This window comes from Staurois parvus, unplaced genomic scaffold (genome assembly GCF_062004578.1).
Source record: "Staurois parvus isolate SC_StPar_1 unplaced genomic scaffold, SC_StPar_1.0 ptg002046l, whole genome shotgun sequence".
In the NCBI taxonomy this organism is placed as follows: domain Eukaryota; kingdom Metazoa; phylum Chordata; class Amphibia; order Anura; family Ranidae; genus Staurois; species Staurois parvus.
Genome location: NW_028319842.1, coordinates 406,706 through 425,151, shown reverse-complemented (window position 1 = coordinate 425,151; position 18,446 = coordinate 406,706). Strand labels below are relative to the sequence as shown.

General features: G+C 39.9%; 1 protein-coding gene across 1 annotated transcript in view; it reads right to left on the bottom strand.

Moving 5' to 3' along the window:
- Positions 1-7,472: 7,472 nt before the first annotated feature.
- Positions 7,473-18,446, bottom strand: part of LOC149432926 (uncharacterized) — a 123,695-nt gene continuing 112,721 nt past the window's right edge. The window contains exons 16-17 of the mRNA XM_089664801.1: positions 12,090-12,173; positions 7,473-10,536 (exon numbers count right to left, since the gene is read on the bottom strand). Of these exons, the coding sequence (XP_089520927.1) occupies positions 10,423-10,536; positions 12,090-12,173 (198 nt within the window). The 3' untranslated portion in view covers positions 7,473-10,422. The remainder of the gene's footprint in view (positions 10,537-12,089; positions 12,174-18,446) is intronic.

Sequence of the window (18,446 nt, the reverse complement as noted above, 5' to 3'; positions counted from 1 at the left end):
TAATTTTATTTTTGATTTTATTTAAGGGTTGAGGGCGCTGTTTATGGTATTTCCATTCACTTACACGCTGTTTAATTTTGTTTAAAATAGCGTCTCCAATTATATTTTGAAATGTAATGTTTTTCACGTCAGTGTGGCGCGATGCTTTGAGCCATTAATGGATTGATTTGTCAATTTATTATTATTGATATCATATCTATTTTTTGGCTTACACGCAAATTTCTTTTCTATAGACATGTGACGTGCTTGCAGGCTGGCCATTGGGTAAGTATACAGCTTGCAAGTATTTACTATATACTACCTCTCAAAGAGAGATCGCAATAACCGCCCACATCTGACAGTACCTGTATCCAGAACTTCTGTTAGAGACCACGGGGGCCCCATACAGCCAACCTGACAACCCTCCCCCCCTCTCAAAAGAACAGTTTACAATGCATCAGTTATGAATGAACACAGTGCGTGATTGGTACTGATCACTCATTGTATTCAATGAGGAAAGGAAGGGGCTGGTAAATGTGAATTGTGAAACTGGACATCTCCCCCACTCTCCATCTTGAAGGATTTGATTGTGAGCTTGCAGAAGGGAGAGGAGGAAAACTGATAGGGGGGTCCAGGAAGTTGGGTGAGTCAGATGTGGCTGGGGAGGGTGATGGGTGCGGTCAGGGACGTAGATAAGGGGGTACCACCAGTCCTCCTGTATGGGGCCCAGGCCAGCAGGGGGGCCCAGGCAGCTGGGTAAGTCAGATGTGGCCGGGGAGGGTGATGGGTGTGGTTAAGGACGTGGATAAGAAGGTACCACTAGTCCTCCTGTACGAGGCCCAAGCAGCTGGGTTCGTCAGAGGAAAACTGATAGGGGGGCCCAGGCAGTTGAGTGAGTCAGATGTGGCTGGGGAGGGTGATGGGTGTGGTCAGGGCCATTGATAAGGGGGTACCACCGGTCTTCCTGTACGGGGCCCAGGCCAGCAGGGGGACCCAGGCACCTGGGTGAGTCAGATATGGCCGGGGAGGGTGATGGGTGTTGACAGGGCCGTGGATAAGGGGGTACCACCAGTCCTCCTGTATGGGACCCAGGCCAGCAGGGGGGCCCAGGCAGCTGGGTGAATTGGATGTGGGCAGGGAGGCTGATGACTGGAACCGATCCCCTGTATGGCTTTCTCTGCAGCATCTGAAGCTGGATTCTTCTCATCTCCCTGCTGCTGCTTTTCAGCTGCTGCAGAGAGAGCCATACAGGGGATCAGTTCCAGTATTTTTTTTTAAGGGGACCCTGTCAAGTTGGCTGTATGCGGCCCGGTGGTTTCTAACAGCAGCCCTGGGTGTGGTGGGGGGCAATTACTGGAACCGATCCCCTGTATGACCCTTTTGCAGCAGCTGAAAGCCAGCAGGAGGGAGAGAAGAAGCCAGCTTTCAGCTGCTGCAGTGAAAGCCGTACAGGGGATCGGTTCCAGTATTTTTTTTTTTTAAGGGGACCCTGTCAGGTGGCTGTATGGGGCCCGGTGGTTTCTAACAGCAGCCCTAGATGCAGTGGGGGGCAATTACTGGAACCGATCCCCTGTATGACCCTCTGCAGCATCTGAAAGTCAGTGGCAAGGAGAGGAGAAGAAGCCAGTTTTCAGCTGCTGCAGTTAAAGCCGTACAGGGGATCGGTTCCAGTCATCGCCCCCACGCCGTGCCAATCACCCTCCCTGCCCACATTCGACTCGCCCAGCTACCTGGGCCCCCCTGCTGGCCTGGGCCCCGTACAGGAGAATTATTGGTACCCCCTTATTCACGGTCCTGCCTGTATCCTACAGTAGGAGCAGCCAATGGCCAAGTACCATTGCTATCAGATAGAGGGAACAGGAAGGGACCCAGAATCTGGTGTCACTGAGCCATTTTGGTGTTCTTGAGGATGGGCAATAAAAAGAATTTTGTTGGTCGTCTTTATAACCACTCGAAGAGAGTTTTTTTTTTTTTTTCTGAGCGCAGTCCTTCTTTACTTCGATCGCCTTTCAGTTTTTCCACTATTTCCTCATTGCCTGATTGAACCGTCTCAGGGCCATTACCATCGCTATCTATCTACATAGCTATAGGATAAAATCAATAGAGAATGAGTCGGGGAACATCTCCGCACTGTGACACCCACCATAAATTATGTAAATTATACACCACGTTGAAGGCGTGTGCTTTATGGCCTTGTCAAACCTCTTCCACCTCCGGGACTCCAGCCATGCCAGCCAGCGGAGGAGTTTCAGGTCTGCTTTAAAGGTAACCCGTCACAGTGGCGTCCCTAGGGTTGGTGTCACCCGGTGCCATACCACTTGGTGAGACCCCTCTCCGACGATCCCCGCAGGATGGATCGGATCTGCGGATTGAGCATGATGGATCGGAGTCCAATCCATTATGCTCCCCAATCCGCAGATCCGATCCATCCTGCGGGGATCGTTGGCGTGCAACATATACGGGGTGACACCGGACCTGCTCCACGAAAAGGTAAGTTGTAAAGAAAGCCGACGATCCCCGCAGGATAGATCAGATCCATCCTGCGGGGATAGTCGGCTTTCTTTACAACTTACCTTTTTGTGGAGCGGGTCCAGTGTCACCCTGTGTGGTAGGTGTCACCCGGTGTGGGCTGCACCTCCCGCACCTACCTCGGGATGCCACTGGTTACAGGGGCTTTCAGGTGGCAGTTTGTCTACATCTTACGGGTTTCACCCGATAGGGGTCCAATCAAAGCCAACATCTTGTGACACCAAGACTAGAAATGATGTACTGGTGGTCACCGGGAGTAAATAACAGCGGACTGATGTCCTAACCGTTCCCACCCCAGATCTGATCCATCATGCGGGGATCGTCGGCATGCAACCTATACGGGGGGTGACACTGGACCCGCTCCACAAAAAAGGTAAGTTGTAAAGAAAGCCGACGATCCCCGCAGGATGGATTGGATCTGCGGATTGGGGAGCATAATGGATCGGACTCTGATCCATTATGCTCAATCCGCAGATCCGATCCATCCTGCGGGGATCATTGGCTTGCTTTACAACCAGGGGCGGACTGACAACTCATGGGGCCCCCGGGCAATAGGGGATCATGGGGCCCCTGTGTCCTTGCCCAAACTCAAAAAAGCCTATGAAAAAGGTACCAGGGGCATCTCATGGGGCCTCCTACTGACCCCGGGCCCTCGGGCAGTGCCCAAGTTTCCAAATGGTCGGTCCGCCCCTGTTTACAACTTACCTTTTTGTGGAGCGGGTATGGTGTCACCCCATGCAGTAGGTGTCACCCGGTGCACCCCCCCCCCCCCCCCCGCACCTTCCTAGGGACGCCACTGCCCATCACAAAGCTAAACATCCTGTATGAAAAGTCTCTGACGGAAGCGGCTCTCCTCTATTCCAGGGACGACCGCTAGGCTCTGGATCAGTCAGTCGTGCTGTCATCTGGACTGGTGATCAGCCCAGGGGCGAGGAGAGTGGTGGCTTCCTTCTGAGGTGTCTCAAAAATAGATGGCCAGGTTTACATCTGCGTCCCAATCCACCACTCCCCTGAAGAGGAGATTCATTTCCAGTCCGGACACTTGCACCCCCTTCCCGCCCAGGCCAATTTTCAGCTTTCAGCGCTGTCACACTTTGAATGACAATTGCGCAGTCATGCAACACTGCACTCATATGACATTTTTAGCTTTTTTTTGAGACAGATGAAACTTTCTCTTGGTGGTATTTATTCACCGCTGGGATTTTTTTTTTTTTTTTGCTGTATAAATGAAAAAAGACCAAACATTTTGAAAAAAAGTGTTTTGGAAATCAATAATCTTTCTTCATAAATCTGGGCCAAAATCTATTCAGCTATCTTTTTGGTAAAAAAAAAATTATTTTATAAAAAAAAAATTATAATATTTAAAAAAATGTTTTACATTTTTAATTTTTTTTATATTATAATTTTTGTATTTATTTATTTTTATACATACTGTCACCCTAGTACATGGATTACACATCTTTACAGCACATCTGTACAGCAGAGGTCAGACTGAGAGTGGGAGGAGCAGCACAATGAGCCAGTCGGTTGTTCTACAGGAGTGCATGCTGATAGGAGGAGACGGCAGAGTGACAGAGAGATGAGCTCATCAGTCTAAAGCTTATCCTTACGCTATCCAATCACAGGCTGGGGGAGGGACAAGACCTGTTACTTAAATGCAGCAGAGAAATTTCAAACCTCCTGCCCTGCCAGCTAGGGCTGGATTGTGTGGCAGAGCTGTGTAAATGTAAAGACTGGGTGGACAGAAATCAAAATAGTTCGGCAAGTAAAACAGCTCTGTTATATGTTCTGGAGTTCAGCTTTCATCACCTCTAAGTAATATTTTTGCAATATACAATAAACATATATATGTGTGTGTGCGTACATATATACATATATATATATTATAAATATATATATATATATATATAGATAGATATATAAAACAAATATTTATATTATATATATATATATATTTTATTTTTTTTTAATAGAAATATTTATATTTTATATTATATTATATATATATATATATATATATATAAATATTTATATTATATATATATATATATATATATATATAAATATTTTATATATATATATAAAAATAAATACACACGCAATAAGTAATATTTTTGCAATATACAGTAAATATATGTGTGTGTGTGTATATATTTATATATATATATATATAAAATATAAATATTTCTATATAAAAAAAATAAATATATATATGTATGTATGTACATATATATAAAAATATATATATCTATTTACAGAAGCACTCTACCTCTGGAAGGCGACATGGCTGGTTGAGCCAAATTGCAAAAAGATACAGGCCACAAAGAGGTAATAAAACACGAGAGATCAAGAAATAAGGAGAATTTATCAGAGCCCATTTATCTTTGATGGTGCTTTCCGCTCTGCCAGGGAATTTTGCCCCTTTGAACTGTAATCTAAGAAATACGGCATCTGCAGGATTGCGTTCTCACCGGGCGCTCTGCAGAGGGCCTAGCGCTCGGAGCCGATGGTTCAAGTGTATCAGGGAGTACGATGATACAGAGGAGATTGCTTGCTGCGGAGAGCAAAGATCTTTAGAAATAAAATATATTTTCAATATATCTGATTTAGGAAAGAAAAAAAAAAAAAGAAGAAGTTCATGAAAGAAATAAGAAAAATAAACTGAAATGCTGTTAAGCTATTTCTCTGTGATGCAGGGAAACAAAAATATGAGTTTTTTCAATTTGTGGAAAGCCTGCAGCTATAAAGAAATATTGTCTACTTATCTGATTAGAAGATTGTGAACATATATATATATATATATATATATATATATATATATATATATATATATTTATGTATTTATTTCTTGCTTTATTTATTTAAATGTTTATGTATTCTATATATACTTTTTCACAGTATAATAGTTTAAGAATACTTAATAATTATTAAGCTACTGACATTATTTAATCATAACTAATTAATCATGTAACAGTACTTTAATGACTCAATTTCATAATTTAATTAATAATTGTAAATAATAATAATAAAATAAAATTGTTATATTAGTTTGTGCTATTAAGCATCATTTTAAATTAATATTTTTAAATAGAATACTAAGCTATTAACAGTATTTAATAATTCCATGTAATAATAAAATAATGTAACTGATTCATAATTTAATGTAACAGTGATTAAATTATTACATTTAATAAGTTAATTAATTTAAAATAAGAATAATAATAATAAATTCCTTGTTATTAACAATTCCTTGTTAATTTATAAGCCCTGCAGAACAAGTGATTGGCTCCTTGTGCTGCTTCCATCACTCCTAGCCTGAGCTCTGCTGTATAGGAGACTGCGAAACGTTGATACCTTCTTAAACTGCTTGTGCTTAAAAAATAATTGAATGATTTATGGACTTCACTTCCTGCTCTACTATCGGACTTTTCCACTGGCGCTTCCCTACAGGATGGAGAAGAGAGCCCTCCGTTCCGGATATGCAGATATGCTTTACCTTTATTTAGTCCTGTGAGTGCATTTCTACTGTTTGTCAATAAAGTTTTTTTTATCATACTGTACTTAGTGGCACCCTCTTTCCTCTCTCCCTTTACTCCTGACCCCTGTACCCTGTGTGGTACCCACTCCTGACCCCTGTACCCTGTGTGGTACCCACTCCTGACCCCTGTACTCTGTGTGTTACCCACTCCTGACCCCTGTACCCTGTGTGGTATCCACTCCTGACCCCTGTACTCTGTATATTACACACTGCTGAGCCCTGTACACTCTATGTTACCCACACCTGACCCCCGTATCCAGAGTGTTATCCACTCCTGACCCCTGTATGCTGTACATTATACACTCCTGACCCCTGAACCCTATGAGTTACCCACTCCTGACCCCTGTACACTATATGTTACCCACACCTAACCCCTATATCCTGAGTGTTATCCACTCCTGACCCCTGTACGCTGTATATTACACACTCCTGAGACCTGTACCCTGTGTGTTACCCACTCCTGACTCCTGTACACTCTATGTTACCCACACCTGACCCCCGTATCCAGTGTTATCCACTCCTGACCCCTGTACGCTGTACATTATACACTCCTGAGCCCTGTACCCTGTGTGTTACCCACTCCTGACCCCTGTACGCTGTACATTATACACTCCTGAGCCCTGTACCCTGTGTGTTACCCACTCCTGACCCCTGTACCCTGTATGTTACCCACTCCTGACCCCTGTACACTGTATGTTACCCACTCCTGACCCCCTTATCATGAGTGTTATCCACACCTGATGCCTGTACCTTGTACGTTACTCACTCCTGAACCCTGTACCCTTTGTGTTACCCACTCCTGAACCCTGTACCCTTTGTGTTACCCACTCCTGAACCCTGTACCCTTTGTGTTACCCACTCCTGACCCCTGTACCCTGCGTGTTACCCACTCCTGACCCCTATAACCTGCATGTTACCCACTCCTGACCCCTGTATCCTGCATGTTACCCACTCCTGACCCCTGTACCCTGCATGTTACCCACTTATGACCCCTGTCCTCTGTATATTTTTGCGCTCCTAAATCCTGTATTTATGTGCCACCTAATTTTTTTTCCCTCTGTCTCCAAGGCTGAACACCCCATACCCCCAGAAAAAAAAATTCTCCACCCTGGCTAGTTCACTCATAGATTCTTCTTTCCTTGTGGAGTACACTGAGCCCAGGGGTTTTGTATTGCCTTTCTCAGGACCAACACTACCGGGGATCGTAGAGCTTGCGTTTGATGGACATGTGTCTTTTATTTCAGCCTAGTTAACTACCTTATGTAACGGAGCCGGGATGGAGCGCACCCTGCGGCCAAAACAAGCGCGGTGTACTCGCCGCCTTCTGCCTAATCACACAATGTTAATAATTAAAATGAAATCTTTTCCAGAGCCAAATAACAATAATATCCTGCAGCGGTTTATGCATGAGAACTATTCCAGGAGCTCATCGAAACATAGCCATTTATTTTCAAACGATTGACATATATTACATTTAAACTGAGAGAAGTATGTTGTCATCACTTGGTGTCTATCTGATTTGTAAAGCTTCGTCTAACCACACGTATACAACCCTGCCCCAAGGAGCTTACAATCTACCATCGCCTCTACAGTTATTGGCCCCACTTTGTTCATCTACATACATAGGCAGTAGTTTATATACAGTCCCACATGGAAGAAAAATATATTTGAAATATATTTTAAAAATATTCTGCCCTAATATATTGACATATACTTGAAATGCTACAATTGTGGCCGTATTCAATATATTTCAAAATATATATACACTGTATGTTGAAATGCGTTTTTATTACAAAATATATGGAAAAATATTTTTAAAAATACATTTCAAATATACTATATGTCTTTAAAAATACAAATCTGCATTTTTTTGGAATGCATTTACAATGTCCAAGCTACGTCCCATATGGAAGAGAAAAATATATGTGAAATATATTTTAAAAATACTCTTCCTAAATATATTGCCATATATTTGAAATGCTACAATTTTGACCATATTCAATCTATTTCAAAAGATATTTAATTTATAAAAAATATATTTTTAAAAATACATTTCAAATACACTGTATGTTTTTAAAAACACAAATCTTGGAATGCATTTACAAAATGGGCAGCACAGTGGCTAAATGGTTAGCACTTCCGCCTGGCAGTACTAGGGTCGTTGGTTTGAATCCCAACCATGGCACCTCCTGCCTGGAGTTTGCATGTTCTCCCTGTGCCTGCGTGGGTTTCCTCTGGGTACTCCAGTTTCCTCCCACACTCCAAAGACATGCTGGTAGGTTAATTGGCTCCTGTCTATATTGTCCCTAGTATGTGTATGTATGAATGTGAGTTAGGGACCTTAGATTGTACGCCCCTTCAGCCTTGTTTCTTTTGCCCTGCTGCCATCCGTATCTTCACTACCACTTGTTACCGACATTGGCTTGTTCTTCGACTATGTATCTGCTTGATCTCATCCTGCAACCACTTGTTACCGACCTTGGCTTGTTCCTCAACTATGTATCTGCTTGATCCCAACCTGCAACCACTTGTTACCAACCTTGGCTTGTTCCTCAACTATGTATCTGCTTGATCCCAACCTGCAACCACTTGTTACCGACCTTGGCTTGTTCCTCAACTATGTATCTGCTTGATCCCAACCTGCAACCACTTGTTACCAACCCTTGGCTTGTTCCTCGACTATGTATCTGCTTGATCCCAACCTGCAACCACTTGTTACCAAGCTTTGGATGTTCACCTCTTCCCAGTTCACTCGGGATCCTGTTCTCTATTCCAGAGTGAAGGTTCTCTGTGAGTCAACATGCTCCTTTATAGTAAATCAACCACTATACTTTATAGAGGCATTCAGAGCAGGGTGACAGCCAACCACCCACAAGAACCCAGCTGACCCCCGATTCCTCACCACCTTGACCCTGAAGGGGTCCACCTTGTGAAAGCTCCAATGATGGAGCTCAGCAAGGTGAATGACACAAGAACCCAGCTAACCCCCAATTCCTCACCACCTTGACCCTGAAGGGGTTCACCTTGTGAAAGCTCCAATGATGGAGCTCGCAAGGTGAATGACACAGGAACCCAGCTGACCCCCAATTCCTCACCACCTTGACCCTGAAGGGGTCCACCTTGTGAAAGCTCCAATGATGGAGCTCGGCATGGTGAATGACACAAGAACCCAGCTGACCCCCAATTCCTCACCACCTTGACCCTGAAGGGGTCCTTTTTGTGAAAGCTCCAATGATGGAGCTCGGCAAGGTGAATGACTTGATTGGCTCTCAACACAACAGTGTTCTAATAGTTGGGTTCTTAGGTGCACTTGAGGGAGGTAATATGCTTTTTTTGAACCCCCACTTTGTTAGAGATAGGAGACAGGGTGTACAGATGGGTGAGTATATCTTTCCAGAGGAGGCTGCCAGGTTTAGGTGTCACTGCCATTAATGGCCTCGGTGACAGAGTCTCTTTAAGGAGCACAACCAATGAAATGTTCAAGCTATGCAGGAAACATTTTAACCCACTGCAGCTTAAATTGGAAGCTCCAACATGAGATTGGACTAGACCTTCTTGTCACGTGACTCTGCTGTGCCACTCCCCTCCTGGAGAGGCAGCAAGAGTTTGCTGTGGGCAGGGGTGGGAATGACACGCCTGCATATTCACGGGGTTCAGAATCTGGTGTTCATAGAACACAAATTCACTATCAACTAGGGGTGACCTAGACCTGGGTCTGCATGAAAGTCAAATGCCTTGGACTAGTACCAAGATGGGGTTGGACCAGCACCTAGGGCAAGGATGTAGAATTGCACCCCTCATCCCAAGGCTATGCATGATGAAGACTGGGCTTACCACCCTGTGGCCTCTTTTCACCACCTTGAGTGTGCACATGTGTGGCCAATGGCTTGATTTCTAACAGCTAGGAGGTGGTTGGACATGCAAGGTATGTTTTTCCAGTCATCAGGGGTAGGGTGGTGGGACCTTGGTAAACATGAAGTTGAAGCCTGCTAGTTGTCAGAATTTGGGCGTTGAGGATAGCGCTGCCTGCCACATGGTGCTCCTCCAACACATGCCTGGGGCTCCTGTCCCTTCATCCCCCACCACCCAACCACCCTCACCCCACCACCGTTGTAATGACCCTGCCCTGAACTGGAAAACCATGTGAGTTCTTCAAGTCTTCAATTTCAGTTTCCATTCTGTTGACTTTCTTTGAGCCGAGTCCATTTCCAACTTGGTAAGAAAGACTCTGACAGAAGAGAACGTGAATGTACAAATGTTGGATTGGCGTCACGCTTAGTCCTGAACAATTCAGTGAAGGTAAAAAAAAACAAAAACAAAAACGCAGCAGATAGAAGAAGGTTATTGTTTTCTGTCAGAGGCAATTGAAAGAACTGTCATCTCTGCAGAAGCCTGATGTCCGTGTTGGCGCTCTGAAATTCTTTTATGAAGGTACCGATCCAGCCGAAGAGCTCCTGTGAATCCTGGTCTTCGGCTTCCCCGAACTTTTGCTGTAGGGCATAAACATAACAAGACCGTATTACAGCTCCAATTCGGGAAGAACATCAAAAAACAGAACGCCGGCCCTGACACTGAACTCCGACAGTGACGGCTTCTTGGATTGGTTTGTAAATGTTTGCCGACTGGCTTCTCTGCTCGGTAAAATGACGCGGCGGGCAATTTGCAGGGCGCAATTTATTCAATTCTGCTTTCAATTGACAGCCAACGTCCCAACTGTGAAGAGGCAAGCTGCCAAAAACTTCCTTCCCTGTGTGACGGGAACGCTGAGGAGGACCGACAGGCATATTGGGGACACTTAATGCAGAATATGAAAGGTAATGGACAGGCGTGGGCTGAGCGATTTCTACATAACTTATAGGACGATCCTGTGTGGATCTTTGAAAAAGAAAATAAAGTCAACCTAACATCTCATATGCTGTATCTTTCATCTTGGTATTATTATATTTATTATTATTAGTAGTAGTAGTATTATTATTAGTATATTTATTATTATTATTATTATTGTGTATTTACATTATATTTATTAAATAATAATAAGTATTATTATTTTGTTATTTTTATTATAATTATATTTATTATATAATTATAAAAAAAGCAAATAAAGTGAACCTAACATCTCATATGCTGTATTTTTCATCTTAACCTCTTCACGCCGGCCGAATGCAAATGGGCCTAGAGGCCGAGCGGCCGCACATTTGCTATATATAAAGTGCAGCGCTAAATAATAATAAACTAATAAAAACAAATATATGTATTAGAATGAAGATTGATCCTTAGTAAAATCTAGATGTATAAATATATAAAAGTTCAAAAACGAAGAAATGGTCCAGGAAATCAATATAAAGATGCTCAGGTGACACAGAAGTCCGGTATCCGTGTAGTAGTGATAAGGCAATGCGCACTCACCGGACGCGCATATTAAATGCGCTTTTGTGTATAAAAAATCCAGATGTCATCTGATAGTGGGTGGTCCTCCCTCTGTTTGGTATGAGGCTGGTGTAGGTGGTCCTCTTCCACTAGGGGTCCCCCTATGTGCTCCAGGTAGGTGGTATCACATTTGCGTTCTATTAAAAAAGGACATATGTGCCAAGAGCGCGCACCCTGCACGCACCCAGCACACATGTCCGATACTCACGGAAATGTCCCGATCTCCTCTTTCGATCAGGACCTTTCCCAATCATGTGACCGCCATGATGACGAGTCACGGCGGTCACATGACCCTAAACCCCGCCCCACCTCCCGGCTTCTGAAACTCTTAAACGGCCGGGAGGCGCGTGAAGGGGTTAATATTATATTATATTTATATAATATTTATATTTATTATTATTATTATTATTTATATCATATTTATTAAATAATAGTAATAAGAAGACGTATTATTATTTTGTTATTTTTATTATAATTATATTTATTATATAATTTAAAAAAAAAAGCAAATAAATGTTCAATGTTCTTGTTGGAGGGGCTCCTTTAAAGGCAAAGCCTGATATCTCACATCAGTAAAAAAATACACTAATAAAATAAAAAACCGAATGCCACTTACCAAAACTTCAGCGTAAAGTTTCTTCATCTCACTGGCCTTCTTAACAAGCTCAGTTTGCTGAATTCTGTAGTTTTCAACAATATCCTGAGGTAACAAAGGACAATGTTACTAACATTGCTGCGGTGCTCTGGGAAACCTTTTTTCGTACATTGAATATTTATTTGATAAACTAAGATTGTATAAAGAGAGTATAAAAAAAACAGTAACAAAACCTCAGAAAATGAAGGAGAATGTTACCAACAATGGAAGGTGGCGTTGCCATAGTGCCTTTGCAATCCTTTTTTATATATGAAATGTTTGTAAAACCAGGATTGTATAAAGAGAGTGAGAAAAACAGAAAAAACAGAAAAAAAAAAGGGGAAAGTACTTGAGAAATCATTATTCATATTTAATTTGTAAAATAAAGTTGGTATAAAGAGAAAGCTAGAGGAAAAGACCTTTACCAAAACCTTAGAAAAACAAAGGAAAGTGAAACTAATACTGGAAAGTGCTTTGGGAATCCTTTGTCAAATATATTCATTGGTAACTATGATGGTGTAAAAAAAAAAAGTAAAAGTGATAAATTTGTACACAATTTGTGAGAAATAATGTACACAAAGCTAAATAAAAAATAAAGGGATTACTACAATGTCAAAGTACTTTGAGAACCCTTTACCGTATATTTATTTTTATATTTATTTGTAAAACGAAGATGGCATAAAAAGAGCAAGAGAAAAAGACAAAAAACAAATACAAATTCTCAGAAAAGCAAAGGGTGATATTCCTAACACTGGCCATAATGCTTTGTGAATCCTTTCTCCATATAGCAAATATTTATTGGTTAAACTAAGATTGTATGGAAAAGGCAAGAGAAATATAGAAAGAAAATGGAAAACCAAACAAACAAAAGAAAAAAAACAAAGAGGAATGTTTCACTAAACTGGAAAATGAACACTGGAATGTTAACACTGGAAACTGGCAATTTCATAGTGCTTTGGGAATCCTTTTTCATATATATTGAATACGTATTTTTGTAAATAAATATGGTATAAAGAGAAAAAAAACAAAAACAGATACAAAACCTTAGAAAAAAAACAAAAGGGAGTGTTACACTAAACTGGAAAATGAACACTGGAATGTTAACACTGGAAACTGGCAATTTCATAGTGCTTTGGGAATCCTTTTTCATATATATTGAATACATATTTTTGTAAATAAATATGGTATAAAGAGAAAAAAAAACAAAAACAGATACAAAACCTTAGAAAAAAAAAAAAAGGGGGAGTGTTACTAACTCTGGAAAGTGTCAATGTCATAGTGCTTTGGGAATCCTTTTTCATATATTGAATACATATTTTTGTAAATAAATATGGTATAAAGAGAAAAAAAACAAAAACAGATACAAAACCTTAGAAAAAAAACAAAAGGGAGTGTTACACTAAACTGGAAAATGAACACTGGAATGTTAACACTGGAAACTGGCAATTTCATAGTGCTTTGGGAATCCTTTTTCATATATATTGAATACATATTTTTGTAAATAAATATGGTATAAAGAGAAAAAAAAACAAAAACAGATACAAAACCTTAGAAAAAAAAAAAAGGGGGAGTGTTACTAACTCTGGAAAGTGTCAATGTCATAGTGCTTTGGGAATCCTTTTTCATATCTTAAATATTTATTTGTGAAGCTGAGATTGTGTAAAGAGAAAGATCAAAAAAGGACATAAAACTCACAAAATAGGGGTGGGGGGTGTTAATAACACTGGAAAAGATAGCGACATTGCTTTAGCATCAGCTATATTTAAAAAAATGACTTTCTATTTTAAATATTTATGAGGATGGCCATTTTTTCTTTCTAAAACGCACGCAGAATTCCGATACAATTTTGAAGTCTTACTACCTAGTATAGCCAACGCTGTGTGGAGAAGAAGAGATAATATACAGTGAAGGAAATGTGTATTTGCTCCTCTGCTGATGTTGAATGTTCGCCCCTCACAAACAAATGATCGGTCTAAAAATCGAATGTTCGGTGTATTGTAACACTGGGGGACAGATAGCAACAACAAATTCAGCAGAAATGCTTCTAACAAATGATGACTGATCTGCATGTTCATGAGGGAAATAAGGATTTGATCCCCTTCACAAAACATGACTTAGTACTTGGTGGCAAATCCCTTGTTGGCAATCACAGAGGTCAGACGTTTCCTGGAGTTGGCCCCCAGGTTCGCACACATCTCAGGAGGGATTTTGGCCCACTCCTCTTGGCAGATCCTCTCCAAGTCATTAAGGTTTGGTGGCTGACGTTTGGTAACTCGAACTTTCAGCTCCCTCCACAGAATTTCAATTGGATGAAGGTCTGGAGACTGGCTAGGCCACTCCAGGACCTTAATGTGCTTCTTCTTGAGCCACTCCTTTGTTGCCTTGGCCGTGTGTTTTGGGTCATTGTCATGCTGAAACACCCATCCACCACCCATTTTCAATGCCCTGGCTGAGGGAAGAAGGTTCTCACCCAAGATATGGCGGTACATTGCCACGTCCATGGTCCCTTTGATGCGGTGCAGTTGTCCTGTCCCCTTAGCAGAAAAACACCCCCAAAGCAGAATGTTTCCACCACCATGTTTCACAGTTGGGATGGTGTTCTTGGGGTCATAGGCAGCATTTCTTCTCCTCCAAACACAGCGAGTTGAGTTAATGCCAAAGAGCTGGATTTTGGTCTCATCTGACCACAACACCTTCAACCAGTCCTCCTCTGCATCATTCAGATGTTCAGTGGCAGACCTCAGACAAGCCTGGACATGTGCTTTCTTGAGCAGAGGGACCTTGCAGGCACTGCAGGATTTCAGTCCTGCCTGGAGATCATTGACAAGATCCTCATGTGTATGTAGTTCTGGGATGATTCCTCACTGTTCTCATGATCATTGACACTCCACGAGGTGAGATCGTGCATGGTGCACCAGACCTAGGGAGACTGACACTTGTTTTGTGTTTCTTCCATTTGTGAATGATTGCACCAACTGTTGTCACCTTCTCACCAAGCTGCTTGGCCATAGTTTGGTAGCCCAGTCCAGCCTTGTGTAGGTCTATCATCTTGTCCCTGACATCCTTGGACAGCTCTTTGGTCTTTGGCATGGTGGAGAGTTTGGAATCTGATGGTTTGATTGCTCCTGTGGACAGGTGTCTTTTATACAGGTAACAAAATTAGATTAGCAGCACTCCCTTTAAGAGACTGCTTCTAATCTCAGCTTGTTACCTGTATGATAGACACCTGGTAGCCAGAAATTCTGCTGAATGATAGGGGATCAAATACTTAATTCCCTCATGAACATGCAGATCAGTCATCATTTGTTAGACATGCATTTCTGCTGAATTTGTTGTTGCTATTCTGTCTCTCAGTGTTACAATACACTGAACATTCGACTTTTAGACCGATCATTTCTGTGTGAACATCAGCCGGGGAGCAAATACGCATTTCCTTCACTGTACTACGGTTAGCATGGAATCCTATTTACTTTGGCCATCTCCTTTTTTTTGATCTTGGTGCCAAATCCAAATTTCGAGAGCATATGATGTTTTATTTTTAAAGTGGATTTAAATATTTTTGCTGCCTGTATCCCATTAGGAAGATTCCCTCCCTCAATCTTCTAGCAAACAATTTCTTGGCCCCCGTTGGGTTAGCTCTGTAGACAGAGTCTCCAAAAACTCATACCACCTTTCCTCATCCACTCAAGCGGTTCAGTGCTGCTGTAGGTGACCATTGTCTAAAAAAAAAAAAAAATATATGGGAAATCCAAATTTTAAAGCCATCATCGGGACAGGAGAAGAGGGGAAAAGCTTCCCGTTCTGTTGACAATTGGCCAAGACTTCCTCTTTTTTTACCTATTGGGTCTACAAGGCAGAACATGAAGATTCATCTCACTGATAGGATACCTACAGCTCAAGGCAGACCTTTACCCTCAAAAATTAAAAAAAAATAAATGACAATATTTAAAATTAAATTAATCAATTAAAACAAAAAATTTAAAAAGTTGGGTTTAGAATTAAGACGCAAAAAGAGTTGGCTGAAGTAAACGTTGCGGGGCTCTCGTTCTCCCAACACTCCTCTATAAAAAGAGAAGACAGTACGCAATACATTCCTGACAGAGACGCCAACCCTCTCCCACTTTATCCAAAATGTAAAAAAAAAAAAATAGCTTTAGATTTCCTTTAATTAACATTTAATTAAAATACATTGTTAAAAGAAATGCGCTCTGAAGTTTTTGTGTTCATCTCTCTATTAAAAGACTATTGTCAAAGTAGAATTTGTAAAAGCAGAAAAACGAAAGGTTTTTCTTTCTTTTCTTTTTTTTCTTTTTTATTACTGCCAGTGCGCATTTTTGACAAATTGATCTCAACAACTTTAACTGTAAAATTCTTGTCAGAAAAAAAAAAAAGGATTAGCATACGTTGAACAGAATTTCACAAAAAAAAAAGGAGAAAAAAAAAAAATAACAGCTGTCAGACTCTCCGAAACAAACCTGTTAAAATGTTTTGGTGCTCGTGTTCAGATGTCATTAACTGTGATTAATAAAAGTAACATTCTAAAAGACAGCCAGAAACAAAAATCGCAAGAATGACAACTGAGGTGAAAGGAAAGAAGGAGGTTCAACAGCAAACATTTTAAGCAAGTTTAAATGGAAATAAGGGTACATTTTTTTTTGTAACTAAATAAGTAAATATAAACATCTGTTTTGTTATGGTCTCCTGTTTTTTAGATTAAAAAAAATAAAAGATTATATATATATAGAGAGAGAGGAAGAGCAAGAGAAAAAAAGAAAGATAAAAACAGATACAAAACCTTAAAATACAAAGGTGAATGCCACAGATACTGGAAAGTGGCAATGCCATAGTGCTTTGGGAATTTGTTTTCATATATTAAATATCTAATGGTAAAACTCAAATTGTATAAAGAAAAGAAAGACCAAATACACAATAAACTCAAAAAACAAAAATGCATGTCATAGTGCTTTGGGAATCCTTTTTCATATATTAAATATCTAAAGATAAAACTAAAATTGTATAAAGAAATGAAAAACAAAATACACAATCAACTCAAAAAACAAAGATGAATGTCATAGTGCAGTGGGAATCCTTTTTCATATATTAAATATCTAATGGTAAAACTCAAATTGTATAAAGAAACGAAAGACAAAATACACAATAAACTCAAAAAACAAAGATGAATGTCATAGTGCTTTGGGAATCCTTTTTCATATATTAAATATCTAATGGTAAAACTAAAATTGTATAAAGAAACGAAAGACCAAATACACAATAAACTCAAAAAACAAAGATGAATGTCATAGTGCAGTGGGAATCCTTTTTCATATATTAAATATCTAATGGTAAAACTAAAATTGTATAAAGAAAAGAAAGACCAAATACACAATAAACTCAAAAAACAAAGATGAATGTCATAGTGCTTTGGGAATCCTTTTTCATATATTAAATATCTAATGGTAAAACTAAAATTGTATAAAGAAAAGAAAGACCAAATACACAATAAACTCAAAAAACAAAGATGAATGTCATAGTGCTTTGGGAATCCTTTTTCATATATTAAATATCTAATGGTAAAACTAAAATTGTATAAAGAAAAGAAAGACCAAATACACAATAAACTCAAAAAACAAAGATGAATGTCATAGTGCTTTGGGAATCCTTTTTCATATATTAAATATCTAATGGTAAAACTAAAATTGTATAAAGAAACGAAAGACAAAATACACAATAAACTCAAAAAACAAAGATGAATGTCATAGTGCAGTGGGAATCCTTTTTCATATATTAAATATCTAATGGTAAAACTAAAATTGTATAAAGAAAAAAAAGACCAAATACACAATAAACTCAAAAAACAAAGATGAATGTCATAGTGCTTTGGGAATCCTTTTTCATATATTAAATATCTAATGGTAAAACTCAAATTGTATAAAGAAACGAAAGACAAAATACACAATAAACTCAAAAAACAAAGATGAATGTCATAGTGCAGTGGGAATCCTTTTTCATATATTAAATATCTAATGGTAAAACTAAAATTGTATAAAGAAAAGAAAGACCAAATACACAATAAACTCAAAAAACAAAGATAAATTTCATAGTGCTTTGGGAATCCTTTTTCATATATTAAATATCTAATGGTAAAACTAAAATTGTATAAAGAAATGAAAAACAAAATACACAATCAACTCAAAAAACAAAGATGAATGTCATAGTGCAGTGGGAACCCTTTTTCATATATTAAATATCTAATGGTAAAACTAAAATTGTATAAAGAAAAGAAAGACCAAATACACAATAAACTCAAAAAACAAAGATGAATGTCATAGTGCTTTGGGA